Below are 26,272 nucleotides of genomic sequence, written 5' to 3'. Positions count from 1 at the left end.
TGATAAATGCCAAATAAAACATGCAAATATTTTATGAAATGCCTGGACATGGACACGTGAGCAGTGCAAGACCTGCAGAACATAAAGAAGCTTAGAAGCGAGAAATGTATTGCTCGCCTTAGCTCTCGCAAAAATGGAGAGATCACGTCCTTGCCAGGTTGTCACCTTTCGACGGATAGTGGTTACCGTGGACGTCCAATGAGGTCCACTATTACGGAAGTTATCGAGAGGTACTCCAAGATATCGCAACGGAGACTGATTCCAATGAATATTCGCGAATACAGAGGGAGTGAGCGCCCACATGCCTAGCCAAAAGCCTCTACTTTTGTGAAAATTTACAGTAGCTCCTGCAGTCTCACAGAAACGCAGGGTAGCGTTTGTTGCCTTGGTAATGCTTGGCTTGTCGACGCAAAAGAAGGCAATGTCATCCGCATAAGCTAGCACTTTAATTTCCTCATCGGCATACATGTATCCTTTAATGCTCGAGTCGCAAAGCACGCTTAAGCAAAGCGGTTCTAAGTATATGGCGAAGAATGAAGGCGAGAGCGGACAACCTTGACGAACGGATGACTGTACTTGTATTATATCTGAGAGGGTACGATTCAGAATTAACTTTGTAGTGCAGTGTTTATAACAAAGTGTTATACCATTGTATAATACATCCCCTAACTGAAGATGTCGCAGTAGTTGGAACAAAAATTCGTGTTGAACCTTATCAAAGGCTTTGGCGAGGTCAATCTGGAGAAGAGCTATTTGATCCGTACTACCCTCTATGCACTCAAGGACTGAACGTGCGATATGAACATTTGTCTGTGTAGAGCGGCCTCGAATTCCGCATGTTTGATGATCACCTACTAATTTAGTAATGACTGTCTGCAATCTATTTGTCAGTATTTTTGCAAATATTTTGTAATCCACGTTACATAACGATGTCGGCCTATATCCGCTTACTCTCTTTATTGTTTCATCATCAGTGCTTTTTGTTATTGAGGTTGTGTGGCCCTGACAGAAAGATGGAGGAAGCTCACCATTAGATAGGCTTCCTCGAAAAGCTGCTCCAGAAAAGGACACAGGAATTCCTGAAATTTTACATAAAATTCAGCACTAAGGCCATCGGAACCAGGCGTCTTGTTCTTCTGCAGCGTTTCGACGGCAAAATTAATTTCTGCTCGAGTTATTGGCCCATGAACGCTGAGTCGATCATCTTCTTCTAAGTGTGGCATAAGCGAAGTAAACTGATCAGCGTTTTCTTCGTATCCATTCTGAGGCTTAACTGCAGCGAAAAGATCTTTATAGTGAGCTTCAAGTAAGCTTATTATTTGGGAGGTGCCTGTGTATGTAGACCCACCAGACTCAATTTCCAATATTTGCTTGGAAAGCGCGTATCGCTTTTCATCACCGAGAGCCCTTTTTGTGGGCTGTTCCTCTGTGAAGCGAGTTGTGCGTGAACGCACCATTGCTCCTTTGTACACTTCCGTCTCATATTTCTGTATTTGTGCGCGAACTGTGTTTATTTCATCCCTATACAACCCTGGTTCCTGGCTTTCGAAAGCGTGCAGCTTGTGAAGTAGATCATGAAGGTAATGCTTTTCAGCTTTTTTTCTTTGCGACAGCTCACATGAAATGGCAATCGCCTCATTTTTTACTCTATTTTTGACATTTCCCATTGAGCAAACAAAGGAAGCTGTTGACATTGTGTTATTTCTAGCCATAATTCTTTCACTTTGTTTACAAAACTTTCCTCTCGCAAAAGTTGTGTATTAAGTTTCCACAGTTCCCAGTTTGGAGCAAATCTGCGAAATTTTCGGGGACCCCATGAAACAGCTACTAAACAGTGGTCTGTGAAAAATACAGGCTTCACGGCGTAGCTGTGAATGTTAGACCAGAGATTCGTCGAAACATACACACGATCAAGTCGAGCATGGGAGACGCCTTGAAAGTACGTGAACCGCACCCAAGATGGTGTGTAGGCGCCCACGTCTATTAGATTGTGATCTTCCGTTAACTGATGCAGGAAAGTAGCACTTGCATCATAACGATTAGTTAGGTATGAGTGGTCTCTGGAATGACAAACACAGTTCAACTCTCCCGACAGTACCAAATCTCTGTCAGTATCTAGGAGCGGAGCAAGTGAGAGGAAGAAAGCCTTCCTGTCACTCACTTTTGAGGGAGCATAAACGCAAATAAATCGCCAATTACGGGAATGAAAAGAGAGGTGACAGCATATAAGGCGGCCTTCCCCATCAACACGCAGCGACAATGAAGAATGATTTAACTGCTTTCTGACTAACAAAAAGCATCCAGCGGAAGCACACATGCTTGGCTAATACACACCTCGTAATCAGGTTGAAAAGTTTGCAGCGCAAGGTTCACATCACCAGCAGGCGATATCTTTGTCTCTTGCACTGCACCATCAACTTCATGCTGCCTAAACACGTGTAGTAACTGCTGCTGACGCCTTATATTCCTCAGCCCACGTACGTTGAGTGTCGCTACACATAAGGGGAGGGTGAAGGCGGTAGCCATTTTGCTCACCTAAAGCTTTTGTTTCATCGCCCTTGGCCACAGGTAAATCTGTGGTCTTGCTACCTTTGGACTTCTTTGTGGCACTCTCCTGACTACGCTGATAAAACCGGCGCGGCACATTATCACCAGGAGAGGGAGTTCGCTGAGCACTAGGAGACACTTTCTCGGGCGCCTGTAGTGCACTTTCTGTTGCTTCGTCGTTGCATGGTGCCGGACGTTTCCTTGCCTGACTTACGTTCATCGCCTCTTCCTCTTCTTCCTTGTCATCAGGGGGCTTTTCTTTAAGGCTTGCTAGGCCAGGTGGGCAAACTGAGTCATCCTCGCCGGTAGCTTCGCTAGTATTACTTGAGCTGTTGTGACTGCTTGGCATTGGCTTCAAGGACTCCTGGTCTTCGTTCCTAATGCCACCTGTAGTCTCTCCGGTGGCATCTGCTACCTCTGTAGAATCCATGAGATGGTCCAGTTGTGGCTCGTCTGCGCTATATTGCCCAGAACGAAGCTTATTGGCGTAGGTGGACACGCAGGCGTCCGCTGAGTGACCAAATCGGTGGCACTGTAAGCATCTCGGTGTTCTGCATTGTCGTTGAACGTGTCCCACACGCTTGCAACGAAGGCACAGCGGAGGCCTACCGGGGATAAGTACGAGGCACTGGTGTCCATAAATGCACATAATGTGCGGTATTGAGGTTACGGTGATAGTGTCCTTGAGCACCAAGGAAACCTCCCGGTTTGTTGTTACCCACTGTTCCATGCCAGTGCATCTCCATACTTCTCTCTCCACCGACTTCACCTGACCATAGGCCTGGAACGCCTCTTCAACGCGTCGTGGTTCAAGGTGAGGTGGAAGCCACAGTAATTTAAGCTTGATGTTTTTAGTCTCCGGATCTATCACCATGCACTTCAGCCCTTTGACACGGAGCTCACCACAGGCGACGAGAGTCTGTTTTGCCGCACTACTAGCGCAAGTAACCATCCATACATGGCTCATTTGATACTGTCCGACACCTACAATATCTGAAGTATTCACTACCTCAAGCAGAGCGTCTCGGAAGTCGGGAGCATGGTATGGTCTGCCACTCAAGTCCGCATGAAGGAAATAGAATTCAAAACATAGTTACCGGTTGGTAGACGCGGGAGCACAACTTTGTAGCTTGCATCTTCGTTCAAAAACGGGGTCGACGATCCTCGGCCTGGGGCCGATACGCTGTTTCCAGCAGAGAGCATGTTCGAGCACAGCCGTTCCACACAGCTTCTTCTTCTTCCTAGATGGTTCAATGCGAGACAAAAGCGCCTCTAGTGAATGCGGTGTTGCCTTAGAAACGTGCCGTAGAAAGTTATACTGCGGTGTATATCGGTAATTATGAGCATGTAAATTACAGAAGTCGCAGTTAAACGATTAGCGAAGTATGTTTCCACTACATTTCTTCTGCGCTTGGCGCACATGCAGAGCCATCTTGCGGCAGACAGAAGACCCCCTCCTCGCAATGTACGGTGCTGCTCCGACAGGTGGCGTGCCACTCGCCCGCTTCTCCCCTTCGTCTCATTTGAGCGCATTGGGGCCGTGCGGGAACCGGTGCGAGGATGCCCCAATGCCCTTGCGTTTAATAAGTATGTGTGTGCTGAGTCACCGAGATACTCAGTGCGTGTGAACGCTAAAGGAACATGGGAGCGCGGCACAAACGGGGTGCGATAACGCTATCGCGTTCCACTCTTGCAGGCAAAGCTTCAGCATCCTCCAATTTTTTTCACTCCTTCTGGATGGCGGTAGTTATCGGCATATCCTGGGGTGTGGAGGCGAGTTTTCTCGTCGATTCGAAGCCCGCACGTATAACTCAAGATGAATTCAGTTGTCACCATCTATTGCAGCAGGCAGGGCGTAGTGGATTGTTTTAATTATATTTTATTATATTTATAATGCCCTACAAACTTTTTATGTCACCATCTATTCAACCATCAGGCGCATTGCTGTTCCTTGGTTAGTTCAGCCTTTTTTGTTTAGACTGATCCAGGGGCCAGGAAAGGGATTCGGTTCATATTCGGCTGTTCTGTATGCTCGTGGAACGAGTTGTGGCCGGAAGAAAAGTCAGTTGCAATTAACTTTTCCTTTTGCTTCATTATTTCCTCGAATGACGGCTCGCTGCGACGCTGGCACATCCTCGGAACGATATATCCGCGATATGGGTTAGATAAGGTGGAAAATAAAATATTGCGAAATAGTGTCCATCATCAGACCCTGCAATAACCGCTTAACCCATAAGCAATATGACTGTCACCCGTAACCTCGTCTGGTTTTTCCCTTATGGTACAGCACTTTTCGTGCAAAATTGGCAACGGGAAACAAAAGTCGCAAGGAGAGGAGAAATTAAGCGATCTACTAAGGGAGAAAGCCAAGGCAACAGCCAAATAGGCAAGAAAAGCGAAAATTGTTTGTGAAAATATTTATGGATTAAAATCTTTTTATTTAAAACGAAAGTAAAGACAACGCCCCCGGAAGTGGAGAATAGTTCCGTGTGTTTTGAATGACGCTTCTACAGTTATCAATCGAGCCGCCTGACGTAGCCACTTCCCTGCTGTGCTAATGAGGCGGTTTTTCTAACCTTCTGCGGTGGGCGCAGTACGTCTAGAACCGCAGCGTCCTGCGCTCTACGCGGTTGTACGATCTGGCGGCCACGCATCGTTACGCAACTTCCCAAATAACAATACCAGTCAGTGTTGGCATTTAGTAGAGCATTAAACGAGGGATCCAAAAGAACTGTGATTGTTCCGAGCATATACATTTCTCTATAATTCTTCCTGAGATGGACACCCTCCTCCGTACGGCAATAAAGGCAGCGCTGCGACTACCCCAACATGCGTCTACGCACCTTCTACTACGACTGGAGGTGCACAACACCATCCGCGAACTAGTCGAAGGTCACCTTAACAGCCAATTGCAACGTCTGCAATGAACAATGCAAGGGTGCCACATTCTATCTCGACTAGGATACCAAACACCAAGAAAACCACGACAGGAAAACCGCACACTTCTTGCGCTTAGCATTCGCAACAAAATTTACGTGGCCCCAATACCCCGGAACATGCGCCCTGACCGTCATAAAGGCCGAAGAAAGGCAAGAGCACAAGCCTGGCTTGACTCTTTGGCGATGACACATCGAACACACCAGCCCTATACAGCGACGTTGCCCGCTACCCAGAGAAACGTGCCCTATGTCTAGTCGTACTAGATAGTGCAGACATTCTGAGGGCTTCGGCCACGCTCAACACTGTGGACAGTGGCACGGCGGAAGAGGCTGCTATCGCCCTAGCCATCTACACGCTTCAACCACGCCGGCACCGGGTGGACCCATCACAGTGGTCACTGATTCACAGACCGCCTGCAGAACATTGGCGCAAGGGAGGGTGACACCCTACACACACCGCATCCTTACATCATTACACCCCACAGCGTTACACAGGGTGCGTATCGTCTGGACACCTGGACACGCCTCTCTCCATGGTAATGAACGCGCTAATGCGGTAGCCCGAGAGCTCGCTAACCGGGGGCCATTGGAAGAGCTGTCCAACCCAGACGACGCACCGACAGAACCACTGAACTACACTGAAACTCTACAATATTAGAGATACTTCCCTCCATCCCATAATTCACTTAACCGAGAAGATGCCGTCGCGTGGCGACGGCTTCAAACTAATTCATTTCCCTGCCTTTTTCATCTTCCCCTCTTTCACCCCACACAATATCCCTCATACTGTCCCTATTGTGGAGCAAAACCCACAGTATATCATTGCATCTGCGAGTGCTCGCACCCTCCGGGTTACTCCCCTATTCCTTCACCTTCCTCCTGGGAGACTGCACTGACCAGCTCAGACCCGCAAGAGCAAGGACGGCTGATCCGGCGGGCACGCGCAGTGGCGCGAGCCAATGGGGCCCTGAACTAAGGGCTCCACCATACGAAGAAGTCACGCAATCTCTTTACAAATAACTGTTTTCCCTCTCACTCTCTCTAAAGCTAATTCAAAACACGGTACTAGAAATCCTTATTTGGCACTTTCGCTTGTTAACTTGTTCTTGGCAAGGTTCTTCCTGCGCACCTTTCATGCACAAGTCCGCTTGATGTGCTTCTTCGTTTGCCAAGTAAAGAAGAGGTGTATCTCACTGCCGTACCTGTGAGATACACGTTATTTCAATTCTCCTTTGCGGCTTTACGCGTCTTTATGGCAAATGGTGGGCATTATTCACATTTGTACTAGTAAAAGTGCCCTCCCCCTCATTTGCACTCATTTGCATAGAAAAGTTACCTTCGGTTGCCCGCCTCCCCCGAAAAAGAATCCTGCCTACGTGCCTGGCGCAACAGCATCTGATAGCGTCCTCGATCACCTTCCCGGAATGGTGTGCTATGCACCGCCGTGCTGGCGCACTGCGGAGGGTTACCATCGAGGACAAAACTGCACCCCGTGCAGGGTGCTTGCGTGCAGCGCTACTTCGCCCCTGGCGCGCAAAACGTGCGCGAACACGCGCGCGCGCACCTTTCATTGTTTGCAGGTGCTGAGCATCTGCGACAAGTGCTCGAACTTTGTCAAACTGTGTGCTCCAACATACCTGGTTGCAAGCAAACACCAATGGATTTTATAATTAATCCTGACGACTCGTTCAACGAACCTGTCCTCGTTCTGCCGCTCTTCACCACATTGGTTTTGGACGAGGTCGAAAAAAGCTTATCCATTGCGGCAACTAGCAGCGCTTCCTTTCTCATTGCCGACATCACCACTAGCTAACTCCGTCAACTTCGTTGCAACCGCAGATATTGGGCCAGAGCATCCGCGGTTCTGCAGTCGGCAGTGCGCGCCCGCGTCCCGCAGTGCTTGCTGGGATTGCACCCCGGCGCACCACCGATTATCTCGGTGCGAGACGGGGCAACGGAAAACCGCTCCAACAGGGTGCGCTTCCGGTGATCGAGGATGGTCGGTGCGCACCGGTGTGGTTGATCGATGAAAGTGCGCACCAATGCGCCCCGAGCACCGGTGCGGGTGATCGAGGAGGCTACGAGATTCTGCTGCAGTGCATGGGCACGCCCGTTGGCACATTCGGAGGAACGTGGGTGTCAACTTGGACAAGCAGTTTCCTCGAAAGCGAAAATTTGTCAGTGAGCGGTAAATCTAACAGTGGCGAGAGTTCTATTTTGGGCTGTGCACAATGACGTTGGGTAACTGCATTGTGGCGTGAGAGCAAATCCCAGCCGAGGATAACGTAATGAGAGCACGGGGAAAGGATGGTGAATTCCGTGGCCTATAGAATGTCGTCAATGACAAGACAAGCAGTGCAAGCCGCTAAGGAGTGAATATGCCGAGCACTAGCTTTGTAGAGGGACATCCCAGAAAGGGGTGTCGTGACTTTCGGAAGTAAGCGACAAAGCTTAGTGTCCATAAGACATACCACGGCTCTTGTCTCCACAAGTGCAGATGCGCGAGTGCGAACACCGTCAACAAACAGTTCGGTTACGTTCGAGAGATTATATTACGGACTTTCACATTTCCTCAGTGTTCCAGCCCTTGCCACTTTGACTGCGACAATTACTTTTCCTCGTTCCGTGTTACGGAGTGAAGTCGCATCGGCGACAGTGACCGACGATGAGGAGACGGTGAAAGGCGGGTAGTTGGCATCCGGCACAGTGTAGGCGACATAGCCAACGGGGAGTCGTAATATAGAGGGTCAGCTGGCTTGTAACGTCTGGTGCGGCGCTAGGCGGCTGCACATGATTACAAAAGCGTGCAAAATGACTGGCGTAGCGGCACGGAAAGCACAATTATCAGTTGTCGGGTGTTCACTACCGGTTTGCTGGGGCAGGTTCCATCCATGTCAGAGGACGCATATTACGAGGCAGCTGCTGATGTGACTGTATGGCGGGCTGCAGTGGGGACCTAGCCACGATGTCGGCATAATGGATAGGCATACCTGGAGCGAGAGGTTGGGTCCCCGCGATGACTGCACCATAGCCGAGTGGTGCATTCATGGGGACCTGTTGGGGCGTCGGAACAACTTCAGCGCAGCTTAGTGGTGCAGCCGTAGGAATATGTTGGCGCTGGTCTTCTTGACGAACGGTTTCATTTCTGCAAGTAGAGCTGAGTAGTCGGAGATGGTAGCCGAACCACCAATGTGCTCATTGGGCGATGAAGGGCAACGTGTGAACGAGCGCTGCCTGTGGAGCTCCTCGTAGCTTTGGCATAGCGTGACAATGTTAGTCACGGACTGAGGATTCTTTGCAAGTAGCATGTTGAAAGCATCGTCCTCTACCCCTTTCATGACACTTCGGATTTTGTCGGACTGCAGCGGTGACCCTCTTACACAAGACCATGACATCTGCAATGTAGCTGATGAATTATTCACCCCGCTGCTGTGCACGTTCTAGCAAACGTGATTTTTCGTGCAGCCTGCGCACAGCAGGGCGACCAAACACAGCCACTACAGAGGTATTGAACGAGGACCACATTAGAAAATCGGTCTCATGGTTGTACCAGAGACTGGCCACGACCGCGAGATAGAAGAGCACACTGCTCAGTTTCGCGGGATTGTCCTGTTTCTTGTGGGCACTTACCGTGTCATATAACGTCAGCCAGTCCTGCACGCCAGTCTCTTCCGTGCCGCTGAAAATGGCAAGGTCCCTGTGGTGAGGCGCACTAGAGCACATGACTGACTGAGGAGGCGCTTGATGGGATGCGTCTTCAAGCATGGTTGAGCCTAGTGTACGGGATCGAAGTTCTAGGATTGATGTTGTAAGCCAAAGTACTCGCCATCACTTGTAAAGGTGTTTATCACCAGCGTTTGGACCGACCGTCATAGGTGTCAGCGGTGTTCCCCGAGCATAGCATTGGAGATTGACCCACTTGAAAGTGCTGGATAGGATTGCCCACTATAGCATTCTTCACTAAACACTATATATTAAGTGTGCGATTCAAATTTGACGGCGCTGTCTTTAGAAAAAAAAACGGAGTTACGAGACATGGAGAGGCAAAATATTGTCACGTGGTGGTGACGTTAAGAACACAGTGGCAATACTGCGAAAGGCAAAACTAGATTTTATTGGGCGAACCTGTGCCCACAAAACAGGCTACACTTATAGCACAACGAAAGCGGCGAACACAGTCGGCGATCGTCGAAAATCTGATCAGCGAGTCAAGCGCGTCGGCTTTTATACAGCAGTCGTCGAATGTTCCAGACTAATCGTTCGGACCCGCGTACCTTCCACAAAGTTCTGCACCATTCGCGTCACGCGATGAAATCAGATAACACAACGTTCGGCGACAACAGACAGCCGGGTAGAAGCATCGATAACTTTCCAGAAACTTCGGATACATGCAGGCGCATCCCGCGCTGTGCGATTACATTTTTTAGGTGGCGATACGTGATCGCCCGATAAAGATAAGTAGACGTGTCAATATAGATCGTACGAACGGCAAGTTTACAACTCGAGAATGCAACACTTATATGTTGCCGTGTCTACTAAATCATGGATTCTGTTAATTTTAATTTGGGTTTTGGGCTTCAATCAAGTTTCGTGTGAAAGTTCATGCGAGAGCCGAATTTGATATTAGACATACTGTATGCATTGTCATTGTACTTGCTACCTTGTTTATTGACGTGATGTCTGATGTGTTTATTTTGATGCAATTTCTAATAAAGCTCTGTTGTCGTGAACCCTTTTATCAGGGTCAGCGGGTTCGTCAAGCTGCCAAATGGCAGCTTTTATTCGCTGCTCCTATGTCTGTCAAATACTTGAAATAAATGCTTTGATTGATCAATGAAATGGACTAGGTTTGTGAATATTGAAATGCGTAATATTGTATATACTGCAAGCGCAGCAGCCTGTCATGCTTTGCTAGCAAATGAAAGCATTGAATGAAATCTGACAAAAAGCGTCAAATGATCACTCAAGAAGTTGGCCAGCAGTAACCTAAACCAGTGGAAGGTTTTCAAATGTTGCCTCTCTTCTCAGTTCTATCGCACCATTGAGAAATGCAAAAACAAACGTAAGGTGGGTCTGAAGGTTGCAATATAGGAAAGGCACTTTCCAGTCTTCCCAACTGGTAGATGTGATAGTGCCTGGAATGGTCCACATTTGAAATGCCTAAAAGGCGCTCTGCATACATACCAGCCATCTTTCTGTCGCAGTGCATTTTTAGTGTCCTTTTTCTGACGACTTAGTTCGCAAAGCTGTTTTCCTTAACCACCCCACACTTCTACTTTAGAAAGGCATTGATAGGAATGTTGCTCATGCTTTTCTGTATGACAGTGCAAGTCGCCTATTCTACAGAGACCCGCCGCGGTTGCTCAGTGGCTATGGTGTTAGGCTGCTGAGCACGAGGTCGCGGGATCGAATCCCGGCTACGGCGGCCGCATTTCGATGGGGTCGAAATGCGAAAACACCCGTGTACTTAGATTTAGGCGCACGTTAAAGAACCCCAGGTGGTCGAAATTTCCGGAGTCCTCCACTACGGCGTGCCTCATAATCAGAAAGTGGTTTTGGCACGTAAAACCCCATAATTTAATTTTTTTTATTCTACAGAGACTAATAACCACGTTTTTAAAGCGCCGCAAAAATCTGGAAGTTCTGAATTACCACCACTGCCGTGCGGCTCGCAGTACTCATCGACAGTAATCGTGAGATGAATTTCGCCGTAATTTTTGTTTATTTCAAATACAAATGCAGGTTTTCCACAATACAGGAAGCCTTCATTTACAACACGTAGCAAATAAATAATAGGCGTCAATAACAAACAAAAATAAATGAATGCAACATTTGCATGTTCTGTGAGCGGCTACATAGCCTTCTCTCCTCGAGGTGGGTTGAGTGGCACCAAGCTTGTGGGCACGATTCGTGCCTGATAGTGGTTTAGAATGTCCAGCATATGGATTTTGCACAATCCGAAAAGATTTTCATGTACCTTGCTTAACTGACTGTTCAGAGATAATAAAAAGCGTTCGTGATGTATTTACGTGTAGTTCTTTGTTGATGTCATCGAGAAGCCTGTCCGTGTCATCTTTCTTGCGTTTAGTCTTTGGTGTCTTTTCGAGGGAAGAGGTTGGCGAATTGTGCGAAACGGGAGTAGAAACATCCTGTGGAGAAGGCAAAGATGGAAAAGATTGTAAACAGGAAGAATGAGTTATGGAGCCTGAAATACGAGTAGAGGTAGCAGGGGCAAAATTAAAAGCGTTTGCCTTGTGTCGGTGTGATGTCCCTGTACCATGGGCAGAAGTATTTGCCATGGGCTCTCTGAATATTCACTGAGGATTTATTGAGCAGAATCGTCGTCAAAGCGGTCCAGGTTGGTTATTCTGTAAAAGAACACACGTTAAATTTCACTTTGTTTGTTTGCAATTTGTACGTATAGTGAACAACTGTTTAATGCATGATGCCTTTTGGCATGTGCACTTGTCTTCGCCAAGGCAACAGCTGAACTCATGCCTGCCAATTCGGCTAAACTTGTAAAAATGCAAATAAAAAAATTGTGAGGGTGCCGGTAATGCCCTTTTATGGCAATGCAAGACACTATGCGGAAGCATCGCATACTCAAGGAGTACAGGAAGCATACATGAAATTCTTGGGAAACATTTAAAAATATTATACAGCTACCTTGTTCCTGTGCAAGAACAGTACAAAATTTCCACTTAAGCAGGTCAGGCAAGGAGACACAATGAAATGCCATTCACTGCATGCATAGAGTAAGTATTCAAGCTGGGAAGGCTTAGTAATGACGATCAACGACAAATATGTCGACAACATTCGGTTTGCAGATGACATTATTCAACAACACTGGGGATGAATTGCAACAAATGATTTATGACAAACTGAGAAAGTCTAGGTCAATTACAAGGATCCGTGATCATGAGAAGAAAATTTAAAGCATGTAAACATGGGTTGGAATGCATACGACAGGCATTGTGAAATCCTGACTAGGATTATTTAAAAGTTAGTAATTGCATTCTACCGGTGCAAACGTATAAGGTAAGAATGTTGAGGTTAACAATTAGCCTCAAGTTAAAGGCTGTGCCAAGAGCGATGGAATGAAAAATGTTAGTAGGCGTAATATAAAATTACAGGAAAAGAGCGGTGTAAATCAGCAAACTAGAATAGCTGATGTTCTTGTTTACATTAGGATAAAGAATACAGCTGGGCAGGCCATGTAATGCGTAGGCCATAGACATACAGAATGGGTGGCGAGGGAAAGGCGCAGTCAAGGACAGCAGAAAATAAGGTGATGTGATGAAATTAGGCAGTTTTCAGCTGCAAGTTATCGGCCTTTGTCCTGCAGCAAAACAGGGCAAATTATGATGATGCACAGAGATTGCTTGCACTAAGCAAGCTGATCCTGACAACAAATACATCTTCAAGCCTATGCTTGCCTTGCTCTAAATGGTGCCTGTCATGATGCGCGGAAGAAAATGCAATGTGCGACTTTAGGCGTTCATACCAGGCATATCAAGTCAAGCATGTGCTTAAAGTTAAGGTGCATCTCGTAACACGGGGGTATCCGAGCTTGCTGCTCCTATGAGCGATCTGCCGAAACGTGAATAATTGTAAATTATGCGCATGTATCCCCCCGAAAGAAAGGTGTGCTGAAAAACAAAAATGCATTCTGCCTTCCTGCCCTTGTTCCTTCATTTCTTCATGTCCTTATATTGAAACTCAAACATTTCTAGGTATGCCTATGTTCACTGCTTCAATTATTTTTAATATTGATCTGACCTCCCGTCTTATTTCGAGCCATAATGCATCAAAGATAATGCGTTCAGTAAAGATTTGTTTACTCACGTTCGCGGCTCCAGAATGTCTCGCAGAAACAGCATGTCGTCGAAATACTTCCACGTAAATGTCGGCTCTCCAGCGGCCGCACATTTTTTTTGCTTCTCTCACCTTTTTCGCGAAAGTGTCTCTCAGATCCCGCCATTTCCTGCTGATTTTTAAGATTTCGTCTGCAGAGATAAGGCACAGTTGATACATTTTCTCTGAATGAAATCACATAGTAGTACCATGGTATTACCAGCACATAAATGTTCACATGCTCTTCAATAAGTTTTTTTAACCCACTACTCAATTTTCCCAAGCACAGAATGAACACAAAATTACAACCGATGCATCTGCTCTGTAGTAAACCACCGATGAACATAATTATAGGGTTTGTGGCAAAGCCGATAGAGAATGTAACTTGTATGCGAGTTGCATGCCCTGAATAAGTTTGTGGGCAGCTATGCATTTGATATTACTTTGCTATGTGAACATTGTTTCAGTGGGTGTATGCGGCCGCTACATTATTCGGGATTTGGTCGGAATAATTTACCAATTCCAATCTCGTGCCGTTCCTTTTAGCACTTCGCCAGTAGTCGGAGCGGAGCCCCGCCATAATCATAGGCCGTGTAAAGAGTAGCGTACATTGGCGCGGATTAATAACAATAGTAATGATAATAAAAACCGGCCCATAAATAGGCTTATCTGTGACATCAACTAAATGAATGGTGTAAGCAACAGAACGGTTCTTCAAAACGGACAGACGTATTTGTGAATCCCTCGAAACAGGCAGCCGACTTTTACGGGACACATGGTGATGAAATGACTATTCTCTCCGCCGTTACACCACACACACCACACACGCTCACACAGACACGCAAACTGACCTCGCTGCTGGGCTATAGAATATATGTTTGGTAGTTGTTAAACATTGAGCACTCACCGCTCGTGTCTGATAGCCCTAGGCTCTTGGCGATGGCAATCCAGCTTGCCGTATGAAGCGTGGCATTTCTGTAATCGACGCTTGTCTGATCCCACAGCGTGCGGTGGCCGCGAACTAATGAAATGAGCACTTCATTTCCGTTCACCCGAACTTTCGGCGGCGTTCATGATGATCTTCCTTCGACTAGCGCCGCTTTTATCGAACAAATTCATTGAGCAGTCAGGGCTGTCAGAGGTCGGGGGGCTACGCCATGTCGATGCCGCGATGTCATTGGCTGCGGCCGCACGACAATATTCAGCAAAAATAACGTACAGCGCGAAGGACAAGGACTGCGAGCGACGACATACACAGCGCTCTGTATGTCGTCTCTCGCAGTCCTTTTCCTTCGCGCTCTGCGTTATTTTTTATCTTGAATTACCAACTAGCCCAAGCAACCACCCTAATATTCAGCAAGTTGGTCGCATGCGCGGCGTGCGATTCGGCGCCGCATGCGGCGGATTCTTTTGAGAACCTGTTGAGTGCGGCTGCCGATGCCAATGGTCGTACGACGGATCGCACCCAAAATCGCACCATGTGTCTCAGGCTTAAAATGTGAAGGAAGTGACTTGAATTTTGTCCTCTCTTTTTGCTTTTTTCCTCTGTAGCGGCCATGTTTTCGGGCCACAATGGCGGCTTTATTATGGTTATGTGCGCTCACACGTGTTGTTCCGTGCATTTAGTACTGTGGCAAATGCCTATAGTGTGTGCTGGATGGCGTTAGTCTCCGTGTTTTGTACCGGCGTGTTGTGTAGATTGTGCTCTCCTAGCTGTTGTGGCCAGGTGGGACTGGAAGTAGAAAGCGTGAAACAAGCGCACATGGAACGCTGTACACCACACCGTAAAATCATTTACACCCCTGGGTTTTTTTTTAGTGTCTATAACTAACCCCCTAGCACCCCTATAAAAAGGTTTTTAAATTAGCTATCACACCCTTATGCTGGGTATTATTAATTCAAGTAACACCCTTAAGTTGGAGGGTGCTTTGAACAGTATAACAGCCTTTGTCTAATGGGTGCAAGGGTGTTTTCAGCAGCTTTCTGTGAGGGTGCGAGGGTGTATTTACAGAGTGTTGAAAGGGTGCAAAGGTGTTTTGAGCAGTGTCATAAGGGTGTAAGGGTGCTTTGAAGAGCTTTCGTAGAAGCATGGTGCATTGTTTGTAGGGGACCACAAGCGTCCTTGTGCAATCACCAAAGTGAGAAACACGAAAGGTTTTGTACATCAGAGTACCAACAGCTAATTTATTTGTGCGTTACTTCTCGTATTCCGCTTTATGAGCGGAAATAAACGCTCTTACAACACATTTTGGCTGTGATACATTCACATTTAGAAACAGGTGCTCTAGCACACAGGATAGATTATATGCTTGCTTGGCATAACTGAAGTCGAATGCCCAATAGGCAGCCATCATGGCAGTGGTGCCCTCCTGTGCATCAATGACTCTATCGAGCTGCTGCTTCTCGGCAAATAAGAAGAGCTCATCAGCAGCTTCAAGAGTACTGCCGCAGTACACAACGCAGGGTGTACATGGCTCGTCTTCATCCTGCAGGAAGGCAAAAGTACACAATCCTCCTGCTCCACCAGTAAAAGCTTACTCCACTGACAAAACCACAATGCCCTGATTACTTCCAGCATGGTTAACATTTCAAATGAACAGTGCACATGTGTCGTTTAATTGGCTAACTTCAATCCGTAAATTAAAACAAAGAAATGTGACATGCAGTCTTTCCTTTGTTTGCAGACCAACACAGTGGCAACATCGCTTAAAGAGATGCAAAATCACATCTTGTAGGTTTTCTTCAATCCTTTTTATAGGTAATTTAACTGTAGCCAACTTTCGATTAATTTTATTTTTAGAAGCTACGTACATAAACAATCACAATTCAGTGAATTATGCTAGTTCTATGCAACAGAGAAATTCTTCCAATGAGCGCATTGTGTTTACAGGAATGTGTCAAATGCCGTAGAACAAATGTGATATGATTACTATAAATTGGAATTATACGTCACTAAAATTATGAGAAATGATACGTACAGTATTATAAATTACGTAAAGATTGCAAGACATGCCTTACATCATTGTGTAGAACTTTAGCAAGCTTACCATATGCACAAACATTGTGTCGACTGCCTTGTGGTCGTTCAAAATTTTGGAAAGGAGCGGCAGGATTCGCACAGCCCGTATATCTGAAGAAAAAAAAAACATGAAGTCATTACCTTTTGCATTACCAAAGCACAATAGACTGATGCTTCACTTTATGAATTTCGCCTTTGTTTACTACCTTTGTATCAAGCTGACGGAGGCAGCTTGTGTGCTGCTTGGATTATGTCACTTCGCAATGGTAACTAAAGCAACTTTACAAGATTACCTAAGAATTAATTTTTAATTCTTGAAGTATAGTATGTATGTATGATGTATTTGATGCACCAGTTTAACAACTACAAGTTGATAGTACTAGCACAATGTTAGAAAAAGAACAGGGAGGCTCTACCAGCTGTGCCATTAAATGGCACAGGTGATTAGTAACAATTTTTTCTTTCAATTAGTGACAATGGACAGATTTTTTGCAACAAGGTAGCCAGCACTTGAACTGTAAGACCTTCATTGTGTGTAACTGCTTCTGCAATTGTCAAACAATCAACTGGCAGCTCAATTTCTTCTGCTCATCGAACCATAGTTACTGTTCAGCATATTTTGCAAAAAAGACAGCCAAGCAGCCTTACTGCTTCTCGCACATCAGCGACCAGCAATGCCCTCCCCCACTGCTTCCTTTAAGTTAACTCATGACTCGAATTGGTCTTAAAATAGATGACCAGAATTACAGCTGTGCAACCTTAAATAGCAGCACATCACAGGATAATAGGTTAGCAAGCAAAGTTCAGTGGAAAGCAGACCAAGATTTCGCTGCACACTTTTCACTCACGTTTCCTGCGCCTTGCAGAACCGCTTGCAGTGTGGGCCTCAATAACACGCTTTATATCTTTCTTTTTGACCCCCAATACTCCTCGCAAAGCGAGGCACTGCGTCTTCTCAAAGCCACTTTGAACACTCTTTGCGCCATCCTTCTTTATAAGGATGTTGAAGTCTTCAAGGAACTTAAATACCCTATTGAAGAAATATGTACGATAATTGAACGAGAACTTCTCTACGCTATTATTGCTTCGTAGACTCCACGACATCGTATGTCACATGTGTACGAGTGGACATCGTCACAGAACGAGATTCTCGTATGGCTACAGTAAGCGAGATCGTTCTCGTATGGGTATGTTAAACGAGATTATTCTCGCATAGCTACGCTCAACGATATCGTACTCGCTTGGCTACGCTCAACGATATCGTTCTCGCATGGCTACGCTCAACGATATCGTTCTCGTTTGTGTATGCTACATGAAAATGTTCTCTTCAGCTATGCAAAAGACGCTATTCTTATTTAGCTACATTGTACAAGTGTTCTCATTTGTGTTGAACGAGTTCTTTTGTTTATGCAATATTTCTGATGAAGTTGCACACAGTAACATCGTCTGCCAACACTGCAGCGAGTGAATTTCAATCGCACAGTCGAGCAATGAGCCAGCTCCGAAGAGGACACTTTTTAGGGCACGCAGCACAAACCATCTTTATTTCGCATCACGCAGCATGGTGGCCAGGTGCTTGTTAAAGTCCTTGAGCCTCCTGGCCTCTGTGTCCACAGCGCTCGGATGTTTCGCCACAAAGTGCTCGTATGACTCTGCACAAAAAATGCAAACAAAGCATGCTCTGTTAGATTCCACAAGCCATTGGAACTGACATGCACAGTAGGTGGCTCCACTGCGTAACTGATTGGGCTAGTTCTGGCACGATATTGAGTGTAAAGCGTGAACATCTCACAGAGAAACCGCAAGAAGAGAACACGGAGGCTTATGAGTTTTTTACCAACGTAAATTGATATTTCAACATTAACCACAGCAGTTGAAAGCAAGCGCTCGTCCTCGCATTGTCTTGTTCCCATTTCTGTGAAATGTTCACGTGTTTTACGAACAATATAAATGGCTGCAGAATTGCAATAAAAGACCACAGAAATAGTCCAATACATTTCCACACATATTTTACATTAAATTATCAAGTATATACCAGCTCATGCAAGTGACTACACAAATTACACAGCTTTTCGCTACCGCACCGCGGAATATGCAGATGGAAAACACTGCATAGATGCCAGTGCAGAACTATTAATAGGAAAGATTAATGCACCTATAATACCACTATAGAAACTAAGTGATAGTTTTTTTTAGCGAGAGCGCATCACTAAATATGCACATACAGCTATGCATGCCCCTGATGTGTAGATGTAAACTATGTCGGCCCATATAAGAAGATCACCTCTATACAACCCCATCTTACCGACAGCCCATTATATTCGTGCTGAAATAGCACCATGCGATAGGCATTGCTCCTTTAACTTCAAAACACTTCGCAATCGTTATGAAAACATGAGCTAGCAGGACAGGGTCTACTTACTTCGAACTGCACCAAGTTTTTCTGGTGTTAATGCTGGCTTTGCCTCGCCACCTTCCTTCAGTTTGCGCATGCAAATTTTGCCCGTCACACTCCTGCCGACCAATTCATGTGGCTGCCACAGGCACCGGGCAACCTCCCGGGCAAATGTGCTGTCTGTCTTTGCTTGATTGACCCACGTCCACTTGTTGGCACAGATAAATAGGCCATTTCCAATGTGAACCTACGAAAGATAAAAATTGCAAGAGATTAATTACTCAAATACAAAAGAGCATATGTACTCTCAGAAAAAGCCTCTGTTCTTGAAATAATGGATAAAAAAGGTAACAGTTATTAAGGAAAAGTAGGTTGCCAAACAGTGATGGCACTCAAGGATAAAACCAAGATATATGCAAAAGGTTCAAAGTTTACGCCCTGACTGTAGGAAGCCCTAGTCGATGAAGCTTCACTGATAATGGCCCAGGGACAACAATTCTACCTCGGAGGATTCACCACATTTAATCCCACAGTCAGCGACAAGCACCTTTTGTACGGGATATACTAGTTTTTATTTAGACTTGAGAAAAAGTCTAGGGAAGCAGATGGGAAGAGTAGAAAACCCCAGTAAAACTTATTGCACGCTTAAGGAGCTGCTTTGTCCCAGAGCTAGCAATCTTACCCTTGAGGCTGAAAACAGTTCTTGCAGTACCCCAGTGAGCTCAACTTACACATGCGGTGAAAGAAGGGGTGTAATACAGTAAAACCTCATTCATTCAAATTTTACAGGACTGGAACTAAATTCTGAATTAACCAAATGTTGAATTGTTAAGGGTATGAAAAGAAAAAAAAGAAATGTTCACACCAACACACTTTTATACTGAATCAATCCGCAAATCCTGTTTCTACTTCACGTATAAGCAGTGCAGGAGCTGCAGATGTCATTTCGCGACTGATCATACTGCTCGCAGCGGCAAGGGCCTTGAGGAAGTACTTTCTTTGCAGTGCAGTCATAGCACAAGACGTGGCCGCATCTTTGTCGGAGGCATGCTATTCACTACCACATGTCCATCCCGATAATTTTTTCACCACTGAGCTGGCTGTACAACAGATTGTACAACAATCTCAATGTAACTGGCTGATTGGATGCAAGCCTGGCCACAGTACAATCACTATCCTCGATAGCCACTATGTTTGTGAGACAGCATGCATTGCACCAAGTCACAATGAACTACTACTTGTCACAACAGCTGCGAGCGAAACCGTGGTCATGATCATCACGACTACAGAGGGCAATTATGCAGTTCTGAAGGCAGGTGGCCAATGCAGTGTCATGCAAGGCAGCTAGCAAATGCGAGAATAAAGACACAACAAGGCATGACACATTTTGGCATCCCTGTACAATTTCCCCCAATGACAAGGCAATGTTGACTTGCTGTGTCATTTCAGTTGGACACTGGCACTGCTTTTGCTCTTTTGCATTGCACAATAGTCGCACACCTAGCTCAGAGTCATTAGGCAATACCTAATGTCACGTGCAGTGCTGAACTAATTGAATAGAAGTACTCATCCTCTGGAGGAAAAAAGAAATGTCTTACAATGCAGAAAGGATGACAGGACAGAAAGGGCACTAGTCTTCAACTGGTTTCATGGCATTGAAAAAAAAGCTCTTAAATGTTACACAATAGCATAAGCAACTGTTCAACACATAGTACTTTCACCAAACCACATTCCACGCACATGTAGGATACCACCGTTAGCATGGGTTTTTCTTTATTGGGTAGCGCAACAGATGCAGGACTTCAACTATATCAGATATCTTTTATGCAATGAGCTTCCTGCAACATTCTGCATTACTCTATTATTTTTTCTCTCCTAGAACGTATGCTGCCAGTTCCTTATGGTATAGTGACAAGGGCACAATGTAAACGCACCTGTCTACTAAGTACTTAATATGAACAGCTTCTATTACACCACATGTCAGCTGCTGTCCGGCCCTGCCCCGATACTGCACTGGTCAAACAAAGGTGCAACCACACTTTCTACAATGGCACGCTATCGACTAACTGCCAAATTTCTTTACATTGTTATGCTCCCGTAGCCAATCATTCAGGCATCATCCTGTTTGTCCTACATAGAGAATCTAAAGCACTGCAGGTGTAATTGCCCGATGATGCACGAGGCATAATCAACAAACTTATTGTCACGCCTTTTTTCGCAGTGGAGTTTGGCATCATCATTTGGGTTAGTCATCCAGCATACCCTTGCTAGCTTGTTAGGTGCAGAGAATGCTAGTTGTACATTCAATCGCTGGCCAATCTTTTTCGAGTTGTGTGATAACTTATGTATTTAATAAAAAGAAAAGCCTCGCAGTTGAAAAACAATTTGTCCTGGTCTGGAACTCGAACCTGGGACCACTGCCTTTCCGGGGCAGCCGCTCTACCATCCGAGCTAACCAAGCGGCTAGTAGATGGCAGGGCGAAGTCAAATTTGTCGACAACTCGAAGCAAAGGCAAGAGTTTGACCTAATAGTTCTACAGAAACCCGCAAGTTGGAGAGAAGTAATTAATAAAGGGTAAAGCAGACATCCAACCGTTCACAGCAATTGCCAAGATATTCTTTCAGAAAAAAAAGGGGTTGATTAGCAGCCGAGAAAATTTAAACCAACTTGATTTTTGCTCTCTTTTCTCGTACTGAATGTTGCCTACAGTCGTGGCTGCGAATGATTTGCGGTTGCGGATTATCAATGCCTTGGCACGCCCCTATTTACCTTGCGGTTTTCCGCAGAAATATTAGGTCAAACTCTTGCCTTTAATTGCTTCGACTTGTCAACAAGTTCGACTTCGCCCTGCCATCTGCTGGCCGCCAGGTTAGCTCAGATGGTAGAGCGGCTGCCCCGGAAAGGCAGTGGTCCCGGGTTCGAGTCCCGGACCAGGACAAATTGTTTTTTAACTGCGAGGCTTTTATTTTTATTAAATACATAAGTTATCACACAACTCAAAAAAGATTGGCCAGCGAGTGAATGTACAACTAGTATTCTCTGCACCTAACAAGCTAGCAAGGCTATGCTGGATGACTAACCCGAATGCTGTTGCCAAACACCACTGCGTCATCTGCTACTTACACCTGCAATGCAATCTTATGTAGGACAAACAGGATGATGCCTGAATGATTGGCTACGGGAGCATAATAACAGTGTAAAGAAATTTGGCAGTGAGTAACTGGCCCAATATTGTAGAAAGTGTGGTTGCACATTTGTTTGACCAGTGCAGTATCGTGGGCAGAGCCAGACAACAGCTGACATGCGAGGTAATAGAAGCTGTTTATACTCGGTACTTAGCAGACAGGTGCGTCAGCACTACGTCCCTGTCACCATCCCATAAAGAACTTGCTTAATTAAAAAGTGATGTTTGCGTGCTGTCATTTACAGGATGTCACAACATTGTGGACGTGTGGAGAGTCCATAAAAGGACATCTTCCTTTCCAAAATAAGCAGTTGGAAGTTAGCACCATATGCGGCAGTCATTTATCTGTCCCTGCATTTTAACCAATATTGAGGCTCCCAGTACGAGACCAACTAACCTGAATCAAGGCCTTGGCACACTACTTAGTAAACATGGTAAGAACTCCTGAGCTGCCTTATCATACTACAGTAATACCGTGTTAACTCAAACTCTCATATCTAAAAAAAAAATCGGCTGTGGAAATTTTCTAAGGCATCGAACTATTTTTGGACCAAATAGCGGATACCTCAACATCTTCACTAAGAGTGGAACAAGAACTCTGCCGCAGGACCGTTAAACAAGCTTCGCGCAAGACTGCTGCACCTACCACAAAGTGGACACTTTCCTAGGATGTGAAGTCAGAACCTAGAGGCATAACAACTTTGTCAAGCAACCATGTAGCACATCATGTGATGGGAGAGACATGCGCAGAGGCAGGCCCGGCAAAATAGCATGCTTGACACAGTTCGTTGTGTTCGCTTTGTGCAACGCATGCGATTTACCATCAGAGGTCCAATTTCCGTTTTACTTTTATTCTACACAATGCTCGCGGCACTGAATTTTAGTCTATACAGCATAGAATAAAAACCCATGTGCAGCATGCGTTTCGGTATGCCCTGCTTGCATATAGCGCATACTCGTGAATGCTCACGTTGCTTTCTGTGGCAGGGTTCCCTGCAAGTCTGTGCTACGTGTGTTGCGTAGTAGAAAGCGACATGAGCAGCATTTACAAGTGTGTGCTATGCAACCAGGATGTACCGGTGATAGATGAATTTACTGACACCGAAATCGCTGGGATGGCTACAAACGGAAGGGGCGGTGAAGGCAATGATAATGAAAGACCTAAAAAGGTGCCGACATCTGCTGAAACAAGAAACGTGCTTCACTTGCTGCGAAATAAAGTTAAATGCAGCGTCGGGAACGATCAGCTCATGCGATGTGTGAAGCGGCTCGAGGACGCTTTTCTAGGTCCAGGAGCTACCACGAAGCAGACCAGCCCTACGCACTTTTCATGCACAGAATAAGACTGCAGTGCCACAAAATGGAGCCGATTGATATCTCTGGCATGTTTTTATTTATTTCTTTGAAACCTTTATGTTTAGCTGTTGTTGAAAAGCTTGTCAGTAGCAGTAAATTTTTTAAAACGAACTCAACTTTTCACTGCAATTTCCACGACTGATTATTTGGAAAATTCACTTGTCTCAAAATTTTTTCCAGATTTTACTACTTTCAGTTAACAAGGTATTACTGCACATAAGTACTCTCATAAACCATTGCTCATAGACGATTGCTGTCGACTTTTCCTGCTCACACAGCAATGCACCACTGCTAGCAGAGCATTCATTTTAATAGACGAATAAAACAATTGTAGGAGTGGTACATTCCCAGAAATACGAATTTTAGTGGAATAATGGCAATCTTTATATGCACTGCGAATGAACTTGAAATACTAGCACGTCAGCACCTGTTATTTCTCCAGAACACTGCTGTACTGGCTGCTTTGACAACTGCACACACTAAGCTCCACAGTTAGTACCGAGTAAAGTACTCGGCACATATTTTCGTTTATAATGACATAAACTAGTTTGAGATAAGCAAACACAGCTTGCCTTTCCACCAACTGGTGTGAAGAGTGGAGCTTCCACACCCAGCTCTCCTGGTACTGGGACTGGCCCCTGAAATAAAAGCAGCACACCTATGTGGTTAGCCAACCTACCTTTCCTAGTATTTCTGTTTTACACAAAAAATATCAAACCTGACATTAGAAAGAATACCCTACAGAAGACTGCATACAATAAGCATGCATAATCAGTGAATGTGATTATATCTCATTTCCACATTGCTTGTGCATCAAGCACGTGCTATAAGACTAGCCAGCATCGCCACTGGCAAAAAGTAAACTACAAACTACGTAAGCAGAACCTATCTGGAGATACATTAAAAGTTTTTTTTTATAAATGGTTCTTGAATGCTATAAACACAAATTTTCCCACGCCAAACAAGTTCATTAGTGTAGCAATTAACACATAGTCGAACCTCAGGATAGCAAAAGCCTGAGACAATATTCTGGCCACAATGAAATAAGGTTTTCAGCTGTTGGAGAATTGTGAAACAATCCCCAAGCTTTGTTTTGATTTTTGAGGGCTTTCCTAGATTCGTCATTCCACCATGGGTTGCGACGATTCTTTGCCAGTCCGTTAAATTGTTTAATACATTTTGTTGCAGCATCAATAACACAATCAGTTAGGTATGCCACAGCATCATCTACGTTAAAATCAGAATTGTCATCACCGCCTAAATATGCGAGTTCTCGGAAAAGTTCCCAGTTTGCAGATTCGAGGTTTCATCAAAGAAAATGCGGACAGCATGCATCTGGTTTTGTTACCTTTAATGTAATTGGGAAGTAGTCACTCCCATAGGGATTCTTCAGAACAGACCACTCCGTGTACGGAAATAGTGAGCTCGAAACTATGCTCAAGTTTATGGACGAGTATATTTTATGTGTAACAGTGTAGTATGTTGGTTCTTTTTTGTTCAATAAGCATGCACCTGAAGAAAACAAAATTTTCTATCAGGCGCCCACACGCATCCGCACATGTGTTGCCCCACATGGGCCTATGTGCATTTAGATCACCACGACTATATATGGTGGAGGAAGTTCATCGATCAAGCTGTGAAACTCTGCTTTAGTAAGTTGACAGGAAGGGGAGACGTACATCAAGCTAACCGCGATTAGCTGACCAAATAGCACAGCTCGTAATGCAACTGCCTCGAGGGGGGTTCAGAGATTTATTTGCCGACATTCAACGCCCTTATAGACTATTACGGCTACACGCCCTGAGAAGGCGAGTGCATCATCACGGTCTTTGCGGAAAGTGGCATATTGCCTTAGAAAGTTGGTCTGCATTAATTTTAGGTGTGTTTCTTGTACACACGGCACCTTTGGAGTGAATTTGCGGAGGAGTTCTTTAACATCGTCAAGGTTGTAAAGAAGTCCGCTCACGTTCCTTTGTAATATTTGCGTATCCATATGGGAACGAGGTTAGTGCTGTGTGTCTAACAAGAAAAGTTAGGTTACAGGGCCCTTTGCCGGTCCCATAATGCGATGTTTCTCTGTTATGGAACGGTCAAGATTCTCGCCGCTCCTAAGGCGCTGGTGGTGCCGTTTGACTAAGTGTTGTGTCTATCGCCTCCTGCGAGGCGCTGGACACCGGCTCTTGAGAGCGATTTGTTTGTCGAGAAAGCCTCTTAAGTGATGAGGCCTGTGAGGCCACCAGCCCAGAGGTCGATGGCCCCTTGATCTCGGACGGTGGAACAGCGCCAGCTGCAACCGCCCAGGGGGCAGGTGACGGCACTGCCGGCTCGCTGTGTAGGGGCCGGACAGCCGCTGGAGGCAGATGTGGCACTGCCCCGACGCGCCACTTTGGCAAGAAGGATACATGCCTGCGTGCCTCTTTAAACGAAATTTGCTCTTTGATTTTGATTGCCATTGTTTCTTTTCCTTTTTTCCAAGATGGGCAGGACCGCGAGTACGCAGGGTGCTCCCCTTCACAATTCAGTGTGCAGTGTTCGCGCATGACTCGGACGGATGTTCATGGTCGCTGCCATTTAGCACAGGTTATTCAGCCATAGCAGTTCTGGGAACTGTGGCCGAACCTTTGACATTTAAAGCATCGGAGGAAATTTGGTATATATGGCCTGACCCTGATCTTCACATAGCCTGCCTCGATTGTTTCAGGCAGAACACCTGAGCCGAATGTGAGAATAAGATGCTTAGTCTTTATTTCTTTACCATCGCACCTCATCTTGATTCGTTTTACACTGATCACATTCTGGTCACCCCAGCCTTCAAGTAGTTCAGTCTCTGTCAGATCAATCAGGTCACTATCAAATACAACACCACGGCTGGTGTTCATGGTGCGATGCGGCGTCACATTCACTGGAACGTCACCAAAAGACAAGATTCGGCAGCCTTTCATATTGATTTTTATCTCGGAGTTCTAAAAGGAGATCT

At 45.6% G+C, this 26,272-nt stretch overlaps 1 protein-coding gene, 1 non-coding gene and 1 pseudogene across 2 annotated transcripts; 1 reads left to right on the top strand and 2 right to left on the bottom strand.

Annotated features, from left to right (window-relative positions):
• Positions 1–970: 970 nt before the first annotated feature.
• LOC126516620 (uncharacterized) lies at positions 971–3,750 on the bottom strand (annotated as a pseudogene).
• A 14,145-nt stretch (positions 3,751–17,895) lies between these two features.
• On the bottom strand, positions 17,896–26,174 carry LOC140219628 (BEN domain-containing protein 5-like). The gene is made up of 4 exons (XM_072289558.1): positions 25,962–26,174; positions 23,868–23,933; positions 18,782–19,001; positions 17,896–18,011 (listed from the first exon to the last, which is right to left on the bottom strand). Exons 1-4 carry the CDS (start codon positions 26,172–26,174, stop codon positions 17,902–17,904), a joined length of 609 nt encoding a protein of 202 aa, XP_072145659.1. The 3' UTR covers positions 17,896–17,901.
• Positions 21,619–21,693, top strand: TRNAS-GGA (transfer RNA serine (anticodon GGA)). The gene has a single exon. It is a non-coding gene; the product is annotated as a tRNA-Ser (tRNA).
• Positions 26,175–26,272: the final 98 nt, after the last annotated feature.

Source organism: Dermacentor andersoni, chromosome 1 (assembly GCF_023375885.2).
Source record: "Dermacentor andersoni chromosome 1, qqDerAnde1_hic_scaffold, whole genome shotgun sequence".
NCBI lineage: Eukaryota > Metazoa > Arthropoda > Arachnida > Ixodida > Ixodidae > Dermacentor > Dermacentor andersoni.
Note: the sequence above shows the minus strand (reverse complement) of the source record. Positions and strands in the feature narration are given on the sequence as shown.

Bases quoted from the DNA above. Each gene is read 5' to 3' on its own strand.
- LOC140219628 (XM_072289558.1), bottom strand. From the start codon at position 26,174: ATGAACACCAGCCGTGGTGTTGTATTTGATAGTGACCTGATTGATCTG. The intron at 23,934-25,961 runs GTCAGGCCATAT...CTTTTATTTCAG, and splicing joins CAGGCTATGTGAAGATCAGG to GGGCCAGTCCCAGTACCAGG. The intron at 18,012-18,781 runs GTAAGTAGACCC...TTTTTTGTGCAG, and splicing joins AAAACTTGGTGCAGTTCGAA to AGTCATACGAGCACTTTGTG.